The sequence below is a fragment of the Eschrichtius robustus genome, chromosome 16 (assembly GCF_028021215.1).
Source record: "Eschrichtius robustus isolate mEscRob2 chromosome 16, mEscRob2.pri, whole genome shotgun sequence".
In the NCBI taxonomy this organism is placed as follows: domain Eukaryota; kingdom Metazoa; phylum Chordata; class Mammalia; order Artiodactyla; family Eschrichtiidae; genus Eschrichtius; species Eschrichtius robustus.
Genome location: NC_090839.1, coordinates 24,068,080 through 24,093,351, shown reverse-complemented (window position 1 = coordinate 24,093,351; position 25,272 = coordinate 24,068,080). Strand labels below are relative to the sequence as shown.

General features: G+C 41.5%; 1 protein-coding gene across 10 annotated transcripts in view; it reads right to left on the bottom strand.

The window, feature by feature from the left end:
* Positions 1–627: 627 nt before the first annotated feature.
* Positions 628–25,272, bottom strand: part of LOC137778347 (RNA-binding protein 12) — a 37,805-nt gene continuing 13,160 nt past the window's right edge. For all 10 annotated transcript variants that reach the window (XM_068565346.1, XM_068565344.1, XM_068565340.1 and 7 more), the window contains 15 exons: positions 9,226–9,354; positions 8,948–9,127; positions 8,720–8,794; positions 8,551–8,622; positions 8,332–8,412; positions 8,073–8,162; positions 7,869–7,955; positions 7,651–7,737; positions 7,498–7,557; positions 7,285–7,418; positions 7,125–7,179; positions 6,820–6,871; positions 2,840–2,973; positions 2,452–2,688; positions 628–2,246 (listed from right to left, as the gene is read on the bottom strand). In XM_068565346.1, coding sequence (XP_068421447.1) covers positions 2,106–2,246; positions 2,452–2,688; positions 2,840–2,973; positions 6,820–6,871; positions 7,125–7,179; positions 7,285–7,418; positions 7,498–7,557; positions 7,651–7,737; positions 7,869–7,955; positions 8,073–8,162; positions 8,332–8,412; positions 8,551–8,622; positions 8,720–8,794; positions 8,948–9,127; positions 9,226–9,354 — 1,614 coding nt within the window. In that variant the 3' untranslated portion in view covers positions 628–2,105. The remainder of the gene's footprint in view (positions 2,247–2,451; positions 2,689–2,839; positions 2,974–6,819; positions 6,872–7,124; positions 7,180–7,284; positions 7,419–7,497; positions 7,558–7,650; positions 7,738–7,868; positions 7,956–8,072; positions 8,163–8,331; positions 8,413–8,550; positions 8,623–8,719; positions 8,795–8,947; positions 9,128–9,225; positions 9,355–25,272) is intronic.

The following is a 25,272-nucleotide window of genomic DNA, read 5'->3' as shown; positions in this document are numbered from 1 at the left end:
AAATTAAAAAAAAAAAAAAAGCAGAGCCTTGGGCCCCACCCCAAACCTACTGAATTAGAATCTGAATTTAAAAAAAAAAAAAAAAAAGTAGAATTGGAGGGAAAAAGAGGGAGGAGACGGACATTAAAGGGTTAATGAGTTCTACCCAGGCCGAGAGGAGAAAAGGGGAACAATGGTGTAACCATTAGAAAGTGGAATGCATGAGTATGCGGGGGGGGGGGGGGGGGGGGGGGGGGGGGGCGGGGGGGAGGGGGGGAGTGGAACATGCATCCATCTGTTTAAATTTTGGGGTTATTACTCTTAAAGCCTAAGGTTTTCTAACTAATGAACTAATACAGCTTTTCTAGAGGGCAGCTTCATAGTAAGTAACAAAAGCCTTAAATTTTTTTATACTTTTTAATCACTGCAATTCCACTTCTAAGCATGGATCCAAAGGATACCTAGATATAATGTAAGTTAATACTTTGAGGATGTCCATCATACTGTAGTATAAAAGTATACTACAAAAATAATATGGAGACAATAGAAATGGTAATATAAGGGAATGTTTAATGTCATAAAAAGTAAATAATGATACATGGATAATTTCTTAAAAAGCAAGCTAGGTTGGTATACATAAAAATTTTTAATTTCCATATCAAAAGAGTTACATAGACCAAAAGATACTATAACTGAAAAGACAATAGCCTGGGAGGAAATATTTTCAACATGTATTAATAACTGAATAACTGTAACAGAATAAGGGCTGTAAAGACAACAACAATCTATAAAAAGGCTGTTCAGAAGAAATACAATCGACAAATAAACGTATAAAATGATACCTAGCCTTCATAAGTAAATTCAAACTAAAAATGAGATTTTTTTTGCCTGTCAGATTAACAAAATGGGTTACAATATCTATTAAAATGTTAAATATTCCTATCTTTTGATTGCTCAATCACTTGTAGGAATAAATCCTTCAGAAACATTCCTATAAATGTACAGATAAATGTAGAAGGATATTCCTTACAGCACTGTTTGTTGTAACAGAAGAAAACTAGAAGGGACCCAAATCTTGATAAATTAGGGATTGGCTAAATAAGCTGTAGTACACTCATACACAGAGTAATATATAAGCATTAGAAAAAATGAGATCAGCAATAAGTTCTAATGTATAAAATACCCAAAATATAATAAAAACAAAGTGCAAACAGTATAATATCTATTTAGGGAAAAATCTGTCAGCCCTAGAAAATACACCCTGCTCCACAATCTATTTTATACAATATTTATATTTGAAATAATTTTGTACTAACTAGCACACATTTTAAAAACATGTAAAGCATATAAAAGCATACTAAAATAGTATATATGGTATGATCCCAATTTTGTAAAACAAAAAACATGTATCACTAAAAATATGCATAAACTATTAAAAAATATGCACCAAATATTTTATTGGGACATGGGAGTTTGGGTGATATTTATTTTTTCCTATAATGAATATATATTTATTTTCTAATAAGAAAAAAAATTAGCTATTAAAAAATTCAGGCTTATAGCCTATTTTTAGGACTAGAACCACCACTGCTCCATCCTCCAGGAAGTCTAACATAGCCCCTGCTCCATCCTAAAACTCACCCCTCCCCTAGCACTTTCCACCTTGTCTGTGTTCACAGCTCAGCTCTGCTCTGAGGCAGGGCAGGCTAGGTGTTTGGCTTACATTCAGTCTTTGCATTTTCAAAAACAGAGTCAGTGTCTCTAGGTATGTGGCCAGGAATACCCAATTTCTTTGAGTGGGGCTATTATATCAGATGAATCCTTCACTCAACAATCTCTAAGGTCAACAAATGAGCTCAGAGAGGAGAAGTAAACGTGGCTAATAGCAGATTCCCACCCAGAAACACGGAGTGGTAGCAAAGTGTGGTCTTCATTGATCTTTATGGAATGAGAGGCTCCAGAGACAAGCAGGTGAGATCAAGAGTGGCTATAGCAAGTATAAAAGTAAGCATAAAAATATAAAACATAAACATAAAATGCTAGCACTAGGGAATGTGTGTTCAGGGTTGGGGGACCTTAGGAACACAGGACTGAGGACTGGCCACAGTCTACCACTCCAAGGGAATCTAGGCCTGAGGGACCTGTGCAGGGCCCTTGGCTGCAGGTGGAAGTGGTTTGAATGGGGCCCAACCTTGGGCCTTGAAGTAGGACACCAGTTGCGTGGGTACTTCTGCAAGTACAGTCTGCGCCAGTGCCTCTCGAGGGGCCTGCCAAGGAGAAGAGGGGCAAGTTCAGTGATGACCCATGACAGCTTCCCCAGGTCTACATTTCATACCCCAGAAAGGATACAAAATCCAACATCCAACCCTGCCCCAGGCTCAGATGAAAGGGTAAGTGTCCCCACTCACATCAGGGAGAGGTGGAAGGTTGAACTCCCAGATCTATTCTGTCCCCGAGCTTGTCCCTACTCACATTCTGGAAGCGGCGGTAGGGCACAAACTGCACTATGTCACGAGCAGCTGCCTCCCCAGCGCGTGTACGCAGGGGTCCACCATCAGCGTCCAGCTGCTCCATGGCCTCGAAGTCAGCACCACCCACACCCACGATGATCACTGACATGGGCAGGTAGGAGGCACGAACCACAGCCTCACGTGTGGCCTCCACATCTGTCACAGCACCATCGGTCAGCAGCAACAGCACGAAGTATTGCTAAGGGCAAGTCCATTCATATACTGAGGCAGACCCTCTAAACATCCCAGCCACATATTCCCACAGTGACAAGAAGTCTCCTGTTACATAGCCCTCAAGGGAGCCCCTGACCAAGTCCCCCCTCCCCCCCACTACCTCCCATGACCCTCACCGAGGCCGTCCTCTGATGTGCAGCCTGGGCTGCAAACCTAGCCACATGGTTGATGATGGGTGCAAAGTTGGTGGGGCCATAGAGCCGAACTTGGGGCAGGGCCTGGCGGTAAGCATCCACAATGCCCTGGATGCCTAGAGAAGAAAGGCAAAGAATACCATAAACTGGTTCACCCAGTCCTGACATTACTCTATACTGGCCAAGGAGATTTAGGAACCTGGGTGCATTTCATTCAATCAGCCCTGTAACCCACAGTTCTCGCGTGTGTGTGTGTGTGTGTGTGTGTGTGTGTGTGTGTGTGTGTGTGTGTGTGTGTGTGTGTGTGTGTGTGTGTGTGTGTGTGTGTGTTAGTTTCTGCTTTATAACAAAGTGAATCAGTTATACATATACGTATGTTCCCATATCTCTTCCCTCTTGCATCTCCCTCCCTCCCACCCTCCCTATCCCACCCCTCTAGGAACCCACAGCTCTTAACCCTCTCCTACAGATGAGAAAATTAAGGCCAAAGAGAGGAAAGGCACATGCCCTAAATCACAGCTTGAATTAAAACCCAGATTAGGGGGAATCCCCTGAACAAATCTAGGAGTGCTGAGAGCATCAGATTATAACCCACTTAATAAAATAAGAATCCACAGAGATATTAAATAATGGGAGAGAAGGAAAAGTTCTTCCTTAATAAATGTAGAAGGAGAAATTATAGAATCATTTGACAATCAGAGATAATTGATTCAGGCAAGGATCATCAATGGATTCTAAAACTAGAGGGTAAAAATTGATGAGTGATTGGATATTTATACAGCCTCAAAGTATCCTCCCAAAAAATACTTATTAATTATTAATTAAAAGGAAAATAAACAGACCCACACACCTATGGTCAATTACCTTTGATAAAGGAGGCAAGAATATACAATGGAGAAAAGACAGTCTCTTCAGTAAGTGCTGTTGGGAAAGCTGGACGGCCGCGTGCAAACCAATGAAGTTAGAACACTCTCTCACACCATACACAAAAATAAACTCAAAACAGCTTAAAGACTTAAATATAAGACATGACATCATAAAACTCCTAAAAGAACATAGGCAAAACATTCTCTGACATAAATTGTACCAATGTTTTCTTAGGTCAGTCTCCCAAGGAAATAGAAATAAAAGCAAAAATAAACAAATGGGACCTAATCAAACTTACAAGCTTCTGTACAGCAAAGGAAACCATAAACAAAACGAAAAGACTCCGAGAAAATATTTGGAAATGATGCGACCGACAAGGGATTAATCTCTAAAATATACAAACAGCATATACAACCCAATCGAACAGCATATACAACCCAATCGAACAGCATATACAACCCAATCAAACAGCATATACAACCCAATCGAAAAATGGGCAAAAGACCTAAACAGACACTTCTTTAAAGAAGACATACAGGGACTTCCCTGGTGGCACAGTGGTTAAGAATCCGCCTACCAATGCAGGGGATACTGGTTCGAGCCCTGGTCCGGGAAGATCCCACATGCCGTGAAGCAACTAAGCCCATGCACCACAACTACTGAGCCTGTGCTCTAGAGCCCACGAGCCACAACTACTGAAGCCTGCACGCCTAGAGCCCGTGCTCCACAACAAGAGAAGCCACCGCAATGAGAAGCCCGCGCACCGCAACGAAGAGTAGCCCCGCTTGCCACAACTAGAGAAAGCCCACATGCAGCAACGAAGACCCAATGCAGCCAAAAATAAAAAGATACATTTATTTAAAAAAAAAAAAAAAAAAAGAAGACATACAGATGGCCAATAGGCACATGAAAAGATGCTCAACATTGCTAATTATTAGAGAAATGCACGGAATTCCCTGGTGGTCCAGTGGTTAGGACTCTGTGCTTCCACTGCAGGGGGCATGGGTTTGATGCCTGGTCGGGGAACTAAGATCCCGCATGCCACGCAGCACGGCCAAAAAATAAAAATAAATTAAAAAATTAAAAATTAGAATTTAAAAAAAGACGTGATACACACACACATACATGCATATACAGTGGAATACTACTCAGCCATAAAAAGGAGTGAAATATTGCCATTTGTAGCAACATGGATGGACCTAGAGATTATCACACTAAGTCAGTCAGAAAGAGAAAGACAAATACCATATGATACCACTCATATGTGGAATATGATACAGGGACTTCCCTGGTGGCACAGTGGTTAAGACTCTGAGCTCCCAATGCAGGGGGCCTGGGTTCGATTTCTGGTCAGGGAACTAGATCCCACATGCATGCCACAACTAAGAGTTCGCATGCCACAACTAAGGAGCCTGGTGGCCACAATTAAGGAGCCCGCGAGCTGCAACTAAGGAGCCCACCTGCCGCAACTAAGACCCAGCGCAACCAAATAAATAAATAAAAAGTGAAATATTTTAAAATATGATACAAATGAACTTATGTACAAAACAGAAACAGACTCACAGACATAGAAAACAAATTTATGGTTAACAAAGGGGAAAGGGGATAGGGGAGGGATCAATTAGGAGTTTGGGATTAGTAGATACAAATTACTATACATAAAATAGATAAACAACAAGGTCCTACTGTGTAACACAGGGAACTATATTCAATATCCTGTAATAAACCATAATGGAAAATATGAGAAAGATATATATGTGTGTGTGTGTATATAAACTGTATTTATACATATATATAAACTGAATCACTTTGCTGTACACCGGAAACTAACACAACATTGTAAATCGACTATACTTCATAAAAAGAATTTTTTTTAATTACATATAAAGAAAAAAACAGTACTTGTATAGTAGAGAAACCTGGTAGACTCTACCTTAACCAAGTGATCAAAGTTAATATGACTGGTAAGAGGATAAATCAACATCATGTGCCTCTTGAACACACAGCACGGCTTCTGTGGTATTCTGCCAAAAATGCATAATTTGAATCTAATTATGAGGAAATATCAGGTAAACCCAAACTGAAGGACATTCTACAAATGATCTGGCCTTTCATCTTAAAAAATGTCAATATCATGAAAGACATGAAGAACTCTGGAAGACAACTGAATGAAATGTGTGATCCAAGATTTTCTTTTGCTATAAAAGAGAGGACAACTGGAAAATTTTGAATAAATTTTATAGATTGGGTAATAGTATTGTATTGATGTTAATTTCCTGATTTTGAGAGTTACACTGTGGTTATGTAAGAGAATGTCTTTGATTTTAGGGAACACTGAAGTATTCAGGGATAAAGGGCCATGAGGATGATGATGAGTGCAAAGTTGATGGGGCCATGGAGGCAAACTTGGGGCAGGGATTATTCACCACAGTTCTCAAACATTTCTGGAAAAAAAATAGAGAGAGAGAGAGAGAAAGAGGAGGAAGAGAGAAAATCTGAGTGACAGAGAGAATGACACAGCAAATGTGGTAAAATGTCCATGTCTGAGGAATCTGGATGAAGGTAAACAACAGCCCCTGTGACCCAGGCCCTGACCCCTGATCCCCAGTGACCTGAATCCCTGTAACTATTCTTGCAACTTTTCTCTAAGTCTGAACCCATGTCAAAAATAAAAACCCAGGTCAGATCAGGTCAGGTCAAGTTTTCCACTTTAGCTTGTTGCTCTTGTGTGGGTGCTAGGGAAACACTGGGTTTGGCCCTCTCTAGACAAAAGAGTGTGGGGCAAAAAGTACCCTGAATAGAGAACACTTAGTATGTGCCAGGCTTACTGCTTCAAACTTTATATGCATCTTCTTAAATATTCAATATCCTATAATATTTAGTCTTATTATGAAGCCAAAGCACACAGAAGCTAAGCAACTGGCCCCAAGTCATATGATTAGCAAGTAGCAGGATGAAGATTTGACTCCAGAGGCCTAGCTCTAAAATCCACTCCTCTGGCCAATGGAGTCAGGTGTCTATCTCCCCACCCCCATTCTCCCTTGCCTCTCTAGATATGGACAGATATACCTTACACTGGAGGATCGGGGACTTACCTGCACAGTAGGGGTTATTAGGGTTGAAGTTCAAGGCAAATTCATGGGAGACCTGAGGGCAAGAAAAAAAAAATGAGGTTCTTTCCCCATGACCACTTTTGTGCTAAGAAAAAGGGCATTATGGTATGTACCAAGCAACATACAGGAGGTATTTAGTCCTGAGCATTTGTTATATACACGCCTGTAAGGATACATCCCTGCAACTCCTCATAAAGCTGGGTGCCAAGCAGCAAGTTTACCACATCCCTCAAAATCAGGACTCTGAAACTAAAAACAGGAGTAGGGGAGGGGAAGAAAACACTCACCTGCCAGTCAGGGGGTACCTGGGCCCCAAATCCAAATGCTGGGAACAGCTTGTCCCTGTGGGAAGACAGTGCATGGGGGAAGAAGCAGTGAGAGGACCATGAGCCCAGAGGCTAAAGCATCTGCAGGGAGTGGGGACGGGCAAGAGACAAAGTTACTTACGAATCATAGTCCTGAACCACGCTGCCCACACTCCACAGTGCTGTCAGGTACTCGTTGACCCCTGTTGGGCTCAGGTAGTGCAGGGAATCAGGTGAGGAAGGGTCTCCATTGGAGCCCGTGAAGTCCACGCCCACCTGGGAGGAGGGGAGGAGGGGAGCTGAAGGCCACCTTGAGCCCCAGATCTGTTCTCTTGCCCCTGATGAAGCAACTTACAGTGAAGTTGATTTGACAGCCTCCCATCACATAGTCCAAGAATGAATATTCTGTTTCTACCTGTAGATGAAACCAGGGTCATAGCTGGAGTGAAGGGGTTGGGGTCATGGAGCTTAGAAGTTAGAGACTGGGTCACATGGCCTATTGTCTCACCTGACAAATCTTGACACAGATAGTTCCAGAGTTCTTGTAGCTTTTCTTTTTCTGCTGTTTCTCGAGGTGGATGCATTCAAACTCAGCCTGGTAAGGAAAGAAAAATTAGAGTAGGAAACTTCTAGAGCATTAGCCAGGATTGGAGCTGCCCTGCCCTCCCTCTCTTCCTGGAGCTGCAGCCCCTAGGCCCACCTCAATACCCCTGAGCCAGCACTCACGGGGACTGCTTGCAGCTGGGCCAAGCTGGTGTGGAAGGTACCAATGAGGTCATGTGAACCATCACTGTCATAATCTGAGCATCGCACCTAGGAGGGAAGGTGTGTGTATGTATATAAAGACCAGGAGGCAGGTGGCAGGTGAGAATAAATCCCTCCCCAGGCTCTCTGCCCCTGCTCAGTCCACTCAGGAGGCAAGCTCCTCACCTGGATGGGTGTGCTGGGGTCTCCCCCACAGAAATGTTGAAGGGGAACAGAGAAGCGCTTCCAAGTAGGGTTCAGGTTGTTCTTGATGACCTGAAGGTGGAGGGCAAGGCCTCTAGTGAGCTCTGCGTTGGCATGTGGGGAGCTGCCATTCTTCCTACCCATATGCAGACTCTTTAGCCCTGTGCTCCAAACCCTGGTAATCACAAGCCCCAGGAGATTCTCTCCTACCCCATCATACCCAATCCCAGGGGTCTCACACCTCAGATCTGTATGCCAGGTGCCATTTCCCATCACCCTGATGGAAAAACTCCAAGAACGGATCCGATTTTCCCAGGAAGTCCTGTCAATATCACAGAGACCACAGTTAAGACTCAGGCACCTGACAACCACTATGAAAGACCTTCCCACCCTTCCCCCTCCAACACACCATCCCTGTCCGCTTAATTCTTAAACCTCCAGGGCCTCCTTCCACACACACCTTCTTATCTAGGTTTCTGGCCTCCACCTCCATGGTCACTACACGACTATCCTTCAGCTCCTGAGCTGAGACCTAGGTAGGGGAAGAAGCAGAGACTGTATCATCTCATGAATTCCTCATGGATGTAAGTACACAACCACCCACAAACCCCAGCAGAGTTCCTCCTTACCGTGATGGTCCCTCGCCCAGCAGGTTTTCCAGGCTTCAGCATCAAGGGTAGAGTTAGTATCCGACTGGACACAACCTGGGGCAGAGCAGGGGTGGGTGGGGTACCAAGGTCTCAGACAAGGCTAGGTTCTGTTTGACCCCAACCTCCAAGTTCCAAGCAGTCTGGTTTATCTGACAGCGCTCTTACTTAACCTGTGTCTGAAGGATTCTAATCCCTGGCTCTGCATACCTGTCCTAGGGAACACTCAGCCCCTCCTAGGAAGTCATCATCCCCCAGCTCAGGTGTCTTGTTGTCTATGTCATAGATGCCAAATCGGAGCTTTTGGACTGTTTCAAAGTGGTACTCAAGCTGCAGAGTCTTGGAGAACTCAGGGTTTGAGCAGTTCCGTACTCGCTCAGTCCGGCCAAGCTGTGGGCAGAAGCCAATAAGCATCACAGTCATGCACCTTCCAACCCAAAACAGTCCTAGCCTCCCTCCACAACTTTATCCCCCATAGTCCTTCTCACCTCAGCCCATTTGCCCCCTCCCACATCCTGTAAAAGGACGCAGAGTGGGTCAGACTTGGAGCTGATATCCTTGTCAATGAGGTGGTCACATGAAATGGACAGCTGAACCAAGGTCACGCAGTGGGCCATCTGGGGGGAAAAAGACCTGAATCAAGCACCTTCCTCACCCTTCCCTGACTGTAGGTCCCAACTTGTAAAGTCAGCTGGCTTCAACCAGGCAGGGCTGAGCCTGTGTCTACTCCCATGACACCCAAGGAAGAGAAGGCCCTATAGCTTCCATACTCCTCCAATCCCCCTGGGTAAGCTCAATGGGATGGGAGATGGTGGTTACAACCAACCCTGGTCCAAGAATATGACGGGAAGATGCAGAAAAAGTGTACTGGCCTCCATCAACAACTTTGACCCCAAACTAGTCCTCAGCCCAAAATTGGTCCCAATCCTAATAATGCTCCCCAGACCCAGACTCTAACCCTGATCTTCTCACAGACCAATGAATCTCACTCTGATGCCTTTACTGGCCCCAGACCAGACCCTAATCCAAGTTCCAAGCCCAATATTGCCCCAAATACAACCATGATCCAGATTCTGCTCCCCAAAGTCTCTTCCTCCAATGATTTCCCACTAACCCTGGGGCCCTACATCTTGAGGCAGAGTTATGATCCCCACACTGATTCTCCTAGCCTATAATCAGCTGTTCAGGTCCAACTCCTCACTATTTGCACTACCTAGTCCCAAGCCATCATCATCTCTCACCAGGCTTATTGCATTACCTTCTTTTAACAGGTCTCCCTTATCCTATGCCATCCTCACCTCTACTCCCTCATCCTCACACCAACAGGCTACTCTCAATACAGCAACCAGGGTGATCCTGTTAAAACACAGGTCATGTCATACCTCTACCCAAACCCAATAATGATTTCCCATTGCTTAGAAAAAAATCCAAACTCTGCATTGGCCTACAAGGTTTTGAAAGATCTAGATCTCTCTAACTTGATCTCCTAACACCTTCTTGCTCACTCCATTCTGGCAACACAGGTCTGCTTGTCATTCCTCAAGTATGCTTGTTTCTACCTCAATGCCTAGAATTTTCTTCCCTCATATAACCCACACGGCTTGCTGTTCCCTCACATTCTCTCTAGGTCTCTATTCAAAATCATCTTCTCCAGTTGAAGGAAAAGGTTCTCCTTTTCTGGACACTCTAAAATTTCAACCCTACTACCACTGATACATCACATACCCATTTCCTGTTTTTTCTCTTTAGCATTTATCACTGTCTAATATACTATATATATTTATGTAATTTGTCTTCCCCACTAGAATGTAAACTCCATGAGGGAAGGGGTATCTGTCTGTTCTATTCACTGCTCTGTCTCAAGCACCTAATAAATATTTGCTGCATGAAATCCAAAAGGCCATCTCCAGCCTCTGCTCCCAGCTTAGCCATCTCCAAACTGACTGGCAATCAAACAGCACCAAGCTTCTCCAATTCATCCATTCCCTTTGCTAGAAACACTATCTTCTTGCATGGATCACCATGACTCCCATATAAACCCCACCTCCTAAGTCACCATAACAGTTATCCTGAGACTCCTCACTAACCCTATGTCCCCCCGACCGATACGCCTGCAGACCATCTGTACCAAGAGTGCAGACGAGGTCAGATCTCTCACCCGGCTTCACTCAGCATTCCAGGTTTCCCAGCACTATACCCCAGGACGCCTCCAGCCTCAGCCTCCCCTAAACTGACCCTCAGTCAATCCCTCTCCCAACCCAGCCCAGTTAGTGCTATTCCCATCTTAGTGCCTCATGGTCTCTGTCTTGAATGCTGTTATCAACCAAAATTGGAATGATTCTTAGAGTTCAACTTGCTTCACATACTGCCCCCTCCATAGCACCTCAGTCTCTACTTGAATGCATCTAATGATGGAAAACCCACCACTCTTATAATCCAATCATCAGAAAGTCCTGCTCCATAAAGTCCTACCCAAACTAACCCAAGTCTGTTGAATTCTCACTTCTACACATTATTCCTATTTCTTCCCATCTAAAATTCGACAAGAAAGCCTTATTCCGTCTCCCTCTGAGAACCATCTGATACCTGGAAGCAGTGAACCGCAAGCTAAAATCTGGAGAAATAGCCCCAGTTCTTTTGAATATTGCCACTAGAATGTGGCTTTTAGACTTCTGACCAGCCTGATCACTGCTTTGGAGGTTCCCCAAGGACAGATCCAGAGCACAATACATACTCCTGAGGGAACAGAACCACAACTTCCCCCGTCATAATCTGACTCCATGCTTCTCACCTCACACATTCTCTCAGGCAGTGTTTGCAAAGTACAGAGACAAATAAAGAAGAATGATCATTTCACCATTGCTCAGAACAGTAAAAAACCTGAGACCACTTAAAGGTCTATCAATTAGGTGGTGACTAAGTAAATTACGGTACTTAGTCAATGGCATGCCAAGTAGCGGGTAAATAAACAATTAAGGCAGAAGTATATTGGTATCATATGAAAAAATAAAGTTGCAAAAAAATGGTAAGAAGAGTATAACCCCATTTTAAACTTCAATTGTATGTGTATATACAATAGATTTAAATACATATACAAAATAAATACACACAAAAAATGGAAGACACACCAAATAAATGCAACTTTTAGGTACACCTCAGAGGAATGGAATAAAGGTGAGAATTTTACACACTCTTACACACTTCTGTATTGTTTCAATATTTTATACTGTTTGTTTTGTATTTTTTAAAGGGACTCATTAGCTTTTTGCCCTAATCCACACCTCATGTCCTCATGACAATTCATTCTAACCCCAAAGCCTCTATACCTTCACGTCAACAACTTCTACCTAACTTCAGGCCCCATTGTTTCTTGCCTCCTCCCTGGTTTTTCATCCTTACCAATGCCTTACCTAGTCATCCTTGACGCCAGCTTCCAGAAAATCTCTACTCTAACTAGAAGCCCTGTATAGCTGCTCATGGCCCTTAGGTTCAAAGCCTAACTCCCTAGCATGGCCACCTTGTGGCACAACTCCAGAAGGCCCATCTATAGAGAACTAAGTAATTGTCTAATACGATGACCCTGCATCTGTAATTCAACCTTCAAAGCCCTTCTTAGACTGTTCTACCTCCTGTTGTTCCACCATCCACCCAACTAGTCATCCAAAGCTATTTCTCGTTTCTCAAACACACACACACAACACACGCTGATACCTCTGACTTTTCTGCCTAGCAAATGCCTTGTCATCCATGGTTATGCTGTGACATTATTCTTATATGAAGTCTTGCCCACCTTCCCCAGGTTGGATTTATCTCTCCTCTGGATGACTGCAGTGGTTTCTTCACCAGTTTTTCTGTATGTGTGTGTGTGCACATGCACGTGCATGCGCACGGACACACACACACACACTCACAGCGTTTATTAGCCAAACAGAAACCAGCTCATGCCGCTTCTCTGCTTAAAACTCTGGAATGGCTTCCAAAAACACTCAAAATAAAATCCAAAGTTCTTACCATGGTCTACAAAGCCCTGCAAGACCTGACCCTCACCTAACTAATCATCTAGTCATGCAAGTACGTTCCAGCCAGGTTTCATTTCTGATCCACATACACTCAACATCAATCTCATTCCCCATCTCAGGGGCTCTGCACTGCCTTCCCCCACATACACTCCAGAAAACAAATAAGCTGTATTAGAGTAGGAACTATGTCTGGTTCGCCTACCTCTACATGTACAATACCTACAACAGTACCTATCCTATAGTAGGTACTCAGTAAATATTTAGTGACTTAATGGTGAAACCACTACATCAGAATTTTTACTCTTGTCTGTCTACCCTCATAATCTTGGCTCCTTGGAACTAGGGCTAGGTATTATTTCTGTATCCCTAATACTAGTGCTTAGTTGGTACTCATAACCATTTACTGAATAAATGGTAAATGTGCTTCTGCTCAACTCAAACCTTCATGCCTTTTCCATTTGAACTAATGTCCAGCAGTAATGCAGAAGTTGTACTCTCCTACAACTAAGCTTTAAAATTTAAATGCAGGACTCCTAGAATTCAATGCTAAATGATAGTCAATTGAAAAATGGGCAAAAAACTGATCTGATACTTCATAAAGGAAAACATATGAATTGGAAATAATCAAAGGAAGTGATCAATAGCACTAGTTATCAAGGAAATACAAATTAAAACCACAATGAGATACTACTACATACCCATCACAATGGCTAAAAGTAAAAAACTGACACCATCAAATGTTGGCAAGGATGTGGAATTCTCATACGTTGTTAGTGAAGGCACTAAGTGTACCATTTTGACGGTCTGGCAGCTTATTAGAAAACCAAACGTATACCTAGCCCGAGAGCAATTACACTCTAGATTTTTATCCAAAATAAATAAAAACATTATGTTCACAAAAAGATTTGTACATGAATGTTCATGGCAGCTTTATTCATAATAGCCAAAAATCTGAAACAGCCCAGTTGTCCATCAATATGAGAATGGATAAACAAACCATAATATGTTTGTATATGTAATAGAAAACTACTCAGCAAAAGAAGAAACAAACTATTACTATCTGCAACATGGATGAACCTGAAGCATAAAATGCATAGTTACACTTTATAAAGTTTTATGACAGGCAAAACTAATCTATGGTGAAAAAATTCAGAATAGTGGTTGTTCTTCCCCTGTTCCCCAGGGGAGGGGGAGGTATTAACTGCGAAGAGGCAGAAGAGAACTCTAGGGAGAATGTGAAAGTCCTTTACCTAGGTAGGAATGTGAGTCACAGGTGAATTTGTCATTTTCATCCAATGGTACACTTAAGGTATATACATCCTACTGCATGTAAATTTTATCAACCCCTTCCCCAAACCCATAAACAAACATTCAGCTCAGGATAAGGCATACTGAAATGTTTATGGGTGAAGTGTGCTGATGCTCGCAACTTCTTTGAAATGCACCAAAAATTAAAATGGTTTGCTGAATGGATAGATGTGGTAAAACAAATATAGGAAAATATAAACTGTAGAATCTAAATGGTGGATATATGGGAATTCACTGTATCATTTTTTCAACTTTTCTGTATGTTGAAAGTTTTCATAATAAAATGTTGGGGAAAAATTTAAGTGGAGAACTACAGGTTTATCCCTGATAAAGACTTTGTTGTGGGCCTTCCCTGGTGGTCCAGTGGTTAAGACTCCGAGCTTCCACTGCAGGGGGCACGGGTTTGATCCCTGATCCCACATACTGCGCAGCACGGCCAAAAAGAAAAAAAAAAGTTGTGACCTATGAGAGCATTAGCAGTAATTAACTGTGGTGGTAAGATTACAGGCAACAACTGGAGCTGCTACCCTTCCCCTCACTCCATAACTTCTGAAATATCCCAGAAAGAGATGCTTTTGGTAGGGGCCAGATATATGCAGAGGGTCAGGAGCTTCCTCCTGTGCTAGGCCTCTATGTCTGATAGACTATTCTTTTCTAGTCTGTTACCATTTCTACCACTTTCTCCACAGCTGGTCCTATTCTATCTTTTTTCAGTTTCTTCTCTGCCCAGACTAAAACCCCAACCAGAATGCTGTGGGCCCACATATGCCTCAGGAGCACATGGGGCTAGATTTCATTCTGAGAGGTCAGAGCTTCCTGGATAACTACAGTTTTGTTTTTTCACAAATCTGACTTTTACTTTCTCATTGGAATTAGTGACTCTTATAAGCAAATCTTTATAATGTGCAGTTTTCTATCCTTTGAGTCATATTCCCTTTAAATCATCTAATGCATGGGATTATTAATATCTCCTAAATCCTATTTATCTCCTTTAAAATTTACCTCCAAACCTACCTGTTTGGAAATCTTCTGTAATTAAAACTAGTTCATGTCACTCTTCTGTCCCCTATCCCTTTAACAGCTACATACTTTACACCAGCCTCATTTACCTTTCATCTAGTGTCATTAATCTCATGGGATTTTCAGCATCCTTTATAGGATTGGAGCTTTACAAAAGTTTATTAAATATTACATTTAAGTGACTCAATAAAAGGAGTCTCAGAAATTTTTTTCATTTATTTTTATAAGAGAGATCTGGCTAATACTCGCCAGGTCTTTGTGCACTCTCTTCTGAATCAGTGTATCTTGCCTGGATGTCTGTAATAGTCTCCTTCTGGTCTCCCCATTTCCACTCTTCAGTCCCTTCTGATCTCCTTTCTATGTTGAAGTCAGAGATCTTCCCTGACTCCAAACCAACAAAACCCAGCTTCTCATAAACCTATCAAAATGTAACTTACTTGCTTATTATCTATTTCCCCTACCAGATTATATAAATTCAATAGGGGATGGACCAGATCTGTCTTATTTCCATTCCAGTGACTCATACATAGCAGGTGCTTTATAAATAACTGCTGAATTAATGCTAAAAGAAAGGAGTGATAATCCAAGGATTCTCAGAAATAACCCAAATCTAGCCCTGGCCTGCTGCAGAAGCCATCAAGAAGTGAGCTTTCCAGGAACATTCAATACAAAAGACTAGCTTGTTATCTCTGTTTGCACCCACAATCCACACCTTTCCATTTGGGAAACTGCAAATGGAAACAACTGAGTATTCAGCACCAACCTTTCCTGCTTTTGCTTTCTACCACTTGGAGTCTCATTCCCTTCACTAGCCCTTGTAGACGGCTTTCCTCTGCTTACCCCCATCGCCAGCCAACCTTAGTGCTTCCCAAGCCTCGTACCCTGGCAGGGCACTTTCTCCAGTATTCCTTAAAGAAGCTATACACACCCTCATTTTTATAACTTAAAATTCACAAAATGTCAGAAATTAAAAGGAACTGAGTGATCATCTTATCCAAGTTCCTCAATTCAAGGCACAGAGGGAAGAAGTGATTTGGCTAAGGAGACATACATCGTTAAGTAAAATGAGGACCAGAACTCTTATTCCGACTCCCACCTAGTCTTAAGACTTTGGACTGTAGTTAACACCCTTCTCTACTGAAAGAACCTCCCTTCTTATATTTAATAGCAATCTGATATAGTGGGCAAGAGTATGAGTTCTGCAGTGAAGTAACCAGGCTCCAAGTACTGGCTTTACTCCTTTCTAGCCACAATGAGATACTATTACACACCCACCAGAATGATGTCCTATCTCTGTAATTTGGGCAAACTTTTTACTCAGGTGTAAAGTAGGGGATATTATCTATTTCTAAGGATTGACATAAATAATGTATGCAAGATGCTTAGTACAGAGTCTGATACTATTATTACCAGTAAGTGTTAGCTATTATTATCCTTCAAGCCTAGCTCTCATATGCTCCCCTTTTCATGATCTTTCCAGCACTCAACAACTTCTCATTCTGGACTGCTATACTCAAGCCACACCACAATTGTACCCTGTCAATGTTTCCAGCTCCTGTCAATGAAATAACAAGCTTCTTTAGAAAAGATGCTGCTTCAGTATCTCCTATGTCACACAGCACAGACCTGAGCACATAATGGGAATTCAAAACACCCGAGGGAGGCTTGCAGCAGAGTGCCGGAGCAGGCTTGTACAGTTTGCAAGAGAGAATTGTAAAGGAATTTCGTAAGCAGGTGGCCTTGTTAAGTTTTAAACCACAGAAATTGGGCGAATGCTAAAAATCAGGGCTTCCTTTCGCCCAGCTAGCCAGTTTACTAGCACACGACTGTTGATAGGGAATCTCACTCTCTGCCAATAGGCAGTAACTCGCCCTTCATTTTCTTTGGCTTCCCCTCTCCTGCCTCGGGAGATTCTATCTTGGCTCTTCATAAATCCAAGAACAGATCTTTCCTCCTGGATCTAGCTGGATCCAATTCAGTGCCAACTGAGCTGAAACTCTTCAGTCCTTCACGCTCAGGAGTTTCACTGCCTTCCTCCATTCCCAAAAGCCTAACAAGGCAAGGCACCAGACTTCAACCCCATTTCCAGACTGTGAGGAGGAACAGAGCACCCATCTGTACGGCAGGATCACTCATTCACAAACCAAAGCCACGCTCTCACTCCTGTTGCCTACCTTGGCACACTGGAGCAGCTGAGATGCTGAATCAAATCTTGAAAACCCATCAGGAAATTCTCCATAAGCTCCCAATGGGGAGAACACCACCCAACGGAGTACTCTTTTCTCATAAGATTGAAAAAGACAAACTACGCCCATCACCACCACTCTTCTTTTCCCTCTCTGCCTCAAGGAACATGATGAAGGTAGACGAAGTATTTCTACCCCTGCCTCTCCCTCTATAACTCAGGAATTCCCCAAATTTAAATCAGCAGCCTCAAGGACAGTCCTCTTAGGTCACAAACTGAATCAAATATGCAAATCCTTACTACAAAATTACACATTCTTTATTCATACATCTGACTAAGAGCTACTAAAATTGTGTTTATAAGCGAAAATCTTAAGCAATAATTTGATTTAGATCCATATAATACTACGAAGTCTGGCTGCCATGCAGCATTTGGCAATATTAGAAAGCTTAAAATGTGCATGTTCACACAAAAAGTGAAAAGTGGGAAAATAACGGTATAGTAAATGGTCACAGGGTTTCCCATCCCGCTGTATTCTACAATGGTCAAAAAAGTTTGGAAGCCACTGATCCAACTCCAACATCCCAAAAAGACTTATCCAAAAATGGACAAATCCAACCTGTGTCCAACTCTCCAAAGGGAAACTAGCTTGAGGGGAGAATCAGATATGGGAAAGGAAGCAAACCAAGAAGGAACACATGGCCTTCCACCAAGACAGAACTGTATCTGAGTGGACATTTTTCCCCTCATGACTTTGAATGTGCTTAAACAAAGCCGCCACCTTCTTACTTCAAAATAAGCATTCGGAGCATCGGCACAAGGCTGGAGCCCCTTCCCCAGCCAGTTCGGGACCCATGACAGAAGAGTGCTGCCACTGGCCTCCCATATCTCCCCCCCAAAAGTCAGGGAGAGGAAGGAAACAACTGAGGAAAGGAGGGGCTCTGCCTCTGGAGTCATGCAGACAGATGATGATTGAATAATCTCTGTTCACCCCTTATCAATGAGACTTTGGGCAAGTTATTTTGCTTCTCTTTGCCTCGATTTCTCCATCTGTAAAGTGGGGATAATAATAATGCCAACTTTAGAGGGTTATTTTGAGAATTAAATGGGGCTAACCATGGAAAGTGCCCCCTGCCTGACCCAGTATAAGTGCCCTACATGTGTTAGCTGCTCCTCTCTTCAGTGCTCATAAACGGATCCTTTTACTGTATGGTATCATCATCTACTTGTTGGCTGACAAGACACCCAGGAGGAATGCCTCGGTCTACCTGCTCCAGAGGACCTAAATGGCAGGAAAGGAACAGCCTCCCAAAAGGGAAATGAAGACCCTTCCCTCTTTTCTCTCCTAATGAAATTCTCAAGCTTAAGTGTGGAACTGCTATCACGAGCAGTAGCCAGACCAAAACTTTTAGTTCCATTGGCCTCTCTTTTAAGGTTCAAATTAACTACAGATTTCCAGAAAGAAATGAAATAGCTGGGTTCACAGAATCACAGAAATTTAAAACTGAATATAATGAGATTATCTAATTTAACCCCATTTTGTTAATTAATCCCATTATTACAACCAAGACAGAGAAACGAAATAACTAGCCCTGAGACACACAGTAACTTGGGTGAACCACAACTCACTTCCCTAAGGATGTGATTTCCATCCATTTTACCAACAGCTCACACCTTGTAATCCAGTTCAATCTGAAGTCCACTTGGCCACTAAAAGAGCAGTGAGGCTCATGTGGCCTCTTCCCATGATCTACACTAATCTTGCACACAGATCAAAAATAATTCTGCACCCACCACACATTCTCCCTACTCGTCTGCCAAGGCAAAGGAATCAAAGGAATAAACTTCAAATAACAAGCACAAATATAGCAAATAAAGTAGAAAATGTGACTATACCAAAATTTTCAAAGAACACCTACTGGGCAGCCACCTTTGCCCTCATCCTGCCCTGGTGGAATCTATATATTTAATCTATGTTCTTTAAATGAGACACCTGCCTCTCTATTGCCTGCAGAGTGTCTAAGACAACAGTACTGGACCACCTTCCTTACCATCTCCAGGGCAAGGGCATCAACAAGAACTTGTGCATCTCCAGTGTGCAGTGTGACCAATGGCACAAAAGGTGTTGAGTTAATGAACAAAAGCAGCAGACCAGAGCCCCTGGAAAAGAAACCAACCTACTGCTGATAATGCAAGCCCCCTCACTGGAATAAATTTACTTGGGATACATGGGAGATCTTAAGATGGGTTGATCTTCAGAATTCATTGTTAGGGAAGTTCAGAAATTAAAGACAGAGGATTTCAAAAATAAAGACACTACGTTACAGACACACAATGATTTGCCCACTTGCCACTGTGGATGGGGTACAGGGTGGAGGGGAGAGATTCTAGTTCTGTGGCTGCTTCTAGTGCAGGATTAGTAATTTTACAATATAAAACTGTCACCTAGTTAACCTCCAGTGTTGCCCATAAGAAAGGTAACTGAGGCAAGCTCTCAAAAACAAAACAAAACTAACCTGCAAACACAACAGGAGGGGTAAAGGTTAGGAGGAATGCAACAAAATTTGAATACCCAAAAGTGAAGAAACAGCTGAAAGAGGCAGCAGAACTAGGAGAGAAATGGCAGGGAATAACTTTTCTAATATTCTAAATCTGTGCTGTCCTAAAGGGTAGCCCCTAACCACATGCAGCTACTGAGCACTTGAAATAACGCTTAGTTCGAATCACAATGTGCTGTAAAATATACACTGAATTTTGAAAACTTAGTACAAAAAAAAAATGTAAAATAGCTCAATAATCTTATATTGAGTATAAGCTGAAACTGTAACATTTAAGATCTACTGGGTTAAATAAAATATATATATATTTTAATTTTTATTGGAGTGTAGTTGCTTTACAATGTTGTATTAAGTGTATTCTTAAATTTCATTTGTTCCTTTTAACCTTTTATAAATGTGGCTACTAGAAAATTTTAAATGACGTCAAGTGATTCTTATTTCTATTGGATAGTGCTGCCTAACAAGATCTCCAAAGATCAGACCTGGGAGAGGAAATCTGCTGCTGCATTGTGAATTTACAGTTGTGCTGTTCAATACAGTAGCCACTAGCCACACACAGCTATTCAAATTTAATTACCATATTAGTGCACATGAGAACATTTCCATTGGAGAAAATTCTATTCGACAGTGTTGGCCTAGAAGAACAAGAACCAAAAGGTGGACATTTCATACAGAAAAGCTAAAACTCTGTATCAAATTGATCTAAAACCACAAAGGAATGAATTTCAGGTAGACAACTATGCATATACGTGGTTAAATTGATGGGGAAATTCACTTAATTCTGAGTTGTTTATGAACGTATTAGAGCATTTGTTATCTGGCAGCTAGTCAAAAGATTATTAAAAAGATAAAAGGTTCTATCCCTCTGCTAGGCCAGGACATCCCTAGAACCAACCTTTGCCTTGCCTGCCTACCTGCTCTGTAGACCATTCAGCTCAGTCATACCAGTTAGGCTGCCAGAACCTCAAGCTATGCTGTCATGGGACAACTTTAAGAGCTTTCAGGACAGGCACAACTTTAGATACTGCTACTGTGCTCCCTCACACAATCATTTCATTTTACTAAACTAACAGTATTGTGTCCCCAAGAACCCTGGCTAGAGATCGCACCTTCCCTCAGCTTACACCTGATTCCATTACACTTATTTCTGTCTGGCCATTCATCAGCTGGCCAGGAAACCCTTTATCTGGTTCCTGTGGGTCATAAGTATACCCTGAACATGTATAAGTACAACTGAGCACTTACTTGTATCATTTAGGACTTTAAAGTCTTGAAGAACAGGCTTTTTTTTTTTTAACTTCCTTTTCCAACACAATGTGTTAAGTGCTAGGTGCACAACACCGCTCAAAACATTTAATTAGCATGGGTTACAGCTATCGCTAAGCTGTATAACCATGTGAAATTCTCTTAAAAGTTTGGAGGCAACAGATGTTTCCAATTCCAACCTGTCAATTCAGTGGTCACAGAAGCAAAGGTAATTAGCATCATCTACTTCAGTAAGAGGTGCATTTGTCTTTCCACCACTTAAGCCAGATTTATAGCCAAGGGATCCTGCTGGGCCCACACCACAGAAAGGAATTATGTATAAAGGACATGACGCTTTCTGTACTGCAACCCAACATGTGGGGAAGTGTGGAACAAAAGAAAAATGAGGAAATTAGCAACAGCACCTGTTAGTACAATTTAAGAGCCCTTAAGTAGCTGTACTTCTTTACCCTTAAGACTTTCCCACTCTTTGAGGACTAACAAGTGATTTGCAGTACAATGTGGCTGTTAAATTTGATGTGTAGCACAAATGCATAAGTGACGAATCTTATTTCACTAATCAAGAGCTGTGAGTGAACTCACACCCACCCCCCACCCCAATTAGGAGGTTAGGGCTACAGAGACAGCAGTGAGGGGGCTTCAGTCTAAGTAAAACTCATAGTGCTGGTTACCAGCAGGCTTACTATACAAGCAGGTAAAAGGGGAAAACTGAGAGCATCAAAATAGAGAGGGAATCAAACACCAAGGAGCAGTCTGTTTGAACATAGCATAGCTTGCTACTTTGTAATATTGGGATGTGTTATGCTTATTCAACATCTTTAACTCTGTCCATATTTAATTATGTTCTCTTGCCGGTCATAGCTCTATTTTCCCCAAATAGTCACCTCCTCCTTCTCTCAACATGAAATGGCAGGCCATCAGTTGACTAGGAAAAATGACATGAAACTATTAAGTCACTGAAATCAGAGTCCAGATGTCCGGAACAGCTAGGGTGCCAAATCCAATGCTCTGCTGTGCTATTTAACCACTTCTCTACAGCTGGTGTTTGCTTAGTCTCTGTGACCTAATGGTCAACATTTTTGCTGGGGAGAGGTTCCTGGGACTCTTGACAGAATTCAAGGAATATGGTTAATGAGCACTACTTCCCTGTCCTCAGAGTTTTAGAGTGCTGCCCTCTGTCCCTGGGGCTGGAATGTTTGCATCAGGTGGCTTTTTGCCCCTTCAGTAGTAGAGCAATATGTAGAAAAGCAGTTGCCACCTTAGTTGCTTGTTGCTAGTTATGTTGATCCAGAAAAGGAGCCATACTCTAGGATGCTTGTGAGATCCTCTGGCACAAAATAGCTCAAGGCACCAAGGAATAGCACAGTAAAGAATTAAGATTTACATGAGCAGGCACCAATAAGAGATGAGCTTGCTTATTTGTTGAACAGAAGAGTTTTCCCAGAAAAGTCACTACAGCATCAGAGAACTGTGCCACCACGAGAGTACACTCTTTCCAGAACATTTTACAGTAAGTCAGTGTGATCTAAAGATTTTATGCTAAAAAGACAATACTGATATCAAGCAATTTTTTTAATTAAAAAGGATAGCCATAAGTTTGGATTCTACCATATCCCATAAAAGCTCTACTTTTGGGGGGTAAGGAGAACGGTGGCGATGCACAAAATTGATAGACTATTACTTGCTGTAAAACAATGGAAAGCAGACAACAATGAATTACAGAAGTTGAGTGATCGCTCCTGAGCAAGAAACGGAGACATATTGGCACACAGTCCACCCCTTTAAGATGGTAAACGCCATTCTGGATATCCTTAGGCAGCCGATTTCACTCTGTGATTTTTCAAATGCTTAGTCAAACTGTCGTAATTTTAAAAACAGATCAGCAACTACCTGGAATTAATTATGTCTAGTCTAAACCTCTCTAAAACAAGTTGGGTATTCAAACTCAAATACAGGCTAAAACTTTCATGATAAAGATAAAAGTTACAAACATTTTTCAAGAGTTTTGGTTAAAAGGAACAGCGCACTAATTTCTCTGCAAGTCCAATCCAGATTTTTTTTTTTTTTTTTTTTAAGAGACTCTGCGGAGTTTACGGAAACTTTTTATTTGCTAATTTTTTCAGTAGAAGTTGAACCAATGTGGAAGGGACAAAACCAGAGCATCAATGTCGGAAAGCAGCAAAATTTTTGATTCCTCTCCCCTCTTCCCCACCTCAAATACCTCACATACTAATGCAAAAACAAATAACAAAAAAGAAAAAGAAAGCTTTAGAGGTATGTGCAACTGACAATGTATTCTGAAAATTTGTTTTCCCATTTCCTAATCAGTTTTTAAAAAACAATTCACAGCCCCCTTTAAAACTCCTTTTGTGAAAAGGAGCATCTGGTTTCCAGTTCTTTCTGAGTCCACATAACAAAGTGACTTGCTAGCAAAACTCACGTAAGTCTGAAAAGGTGGATACCACAGATCTGACCTAGAGTCAAGATTCCTCCCTGCAGTTCCAGGTATCCTCTTCTTTCCACACTTCAGCATTAGCAGACAAGGATAAGCAACAATTGTTACCTCCAAGATCACCAAAGCCACCTTTCCAAAGGCACAAAATATTTTCAGGAGTTTTTAAAAAACCCCAAAATACCTGATGGTATAGCTCAGTAGAGTACTCGTGTACAGTTAAAGCATTAAAAGCATCAGCCTGTTTTATTTCGTGACAAGTTTATTGAACAGTATTCAAGACTTCATCTATATAAACAAAAATCTCTGCCGAATGAAGCCAAGGCAGTATTTGCTGGCACTGTTGTGGCCATATTGGCAATGAGTTATTTTATTGTGTTTGGTTTCTAAAGTTTGGACTACTACAGAACTGCCAGTAAAACAATTTAAATGTTTGCAAGAGTGGGAAATAATTTTTAAAAGTGACCACTGCCAGAAATTCTTTCCAGAAGATTTGACTAGCAGCAATTTTACATTTTCTTTACTCATTTTTAAAGTGTTCTTCAACTGATGAGTGGATTTATTTTTAAACACTCGACCCACACCTGTACACAATGACGGAATCCAATAAAAGGGACTTTGAGTTTAAGGCTTTCGTGCATCCTTATTTTTATCTAAGGTATTTCCACCCAAAATGTATGTTTGCTTACTTCCATACACAGCCCTAGATTTTCATCCAGTGGGTTAAGACTGACCTAATTACACTGTTACCTCTCTGAAATTCTGAATAAAGTTTCCTAATGGAATTTCCACTATCAATGCTTTGACAACTTGGAGCACAAAGCTAGAAACTACATTTCACTTAACAGTGTTGCATTAAAAAAAAAGCCACTAATAATTATACATCCAAACTACAGTGGAAACACAGAACACACCTCCAAATTTTGCTTACGAACTGTTTCACTAAAGTTCAGGAAAAGTTTACAAGTTTGCTTATTTATAAAATACATTTTGTAGATTTCTCTAACCCTTTAAGCTAAAAAAAAAAACCAAGCAAACAAAAAAGTGGGGGGGGGGGGGGAAGGTTTAAACCTAATGGAAAAGTTTCTCTTCTATTAATGTCAGAGTCACCAAAAACAGGCAATAAAATTTACACATAAGATTGAAAATATCATGATAGTGTTTACAAATACACACCACTTTGAGCGAAGCTTTACAAATCCTTCATACCATACAAAGCAAATGAGAAAATAATGTAAATTTTCACCCCAAACCTAGTTCTTACGAGAAAATTTGCAGGTAAGAGAGGTATGAATAGTTGCACAGAACATATTTTCAAGAATTTTTTAAAAAGTCAAACTCCAGTGCCCAGAACAAGATGAACAGTATGCTTAGCAGTTAGCACTATGTTAATAAGTCTCAGATACACAAAAATCAAGTACCAGAGGGCAAAGCATTTAATTACATTTCACAACAAGAGAAGCACTGTTGTGATTCAACCAAATATGAAACACAATTCTCTCCAATTTCTACACAAACCACTATTTTCTTAATTTATTTAATTTGATGAACAATGAAATCAAGTTTTCCTTTTCAGCATTAATCTAAAACGTAGAAATAACAAAGTAGTTGCAATAAAGTATATGAAATATTTAATAAGAACGTACGAACACATAACCAAAATAAACTGTGAAAAAAGATAAAAAGACTTTCATCTTCAAACAACCCATTTTTCTAAAATAAAAATA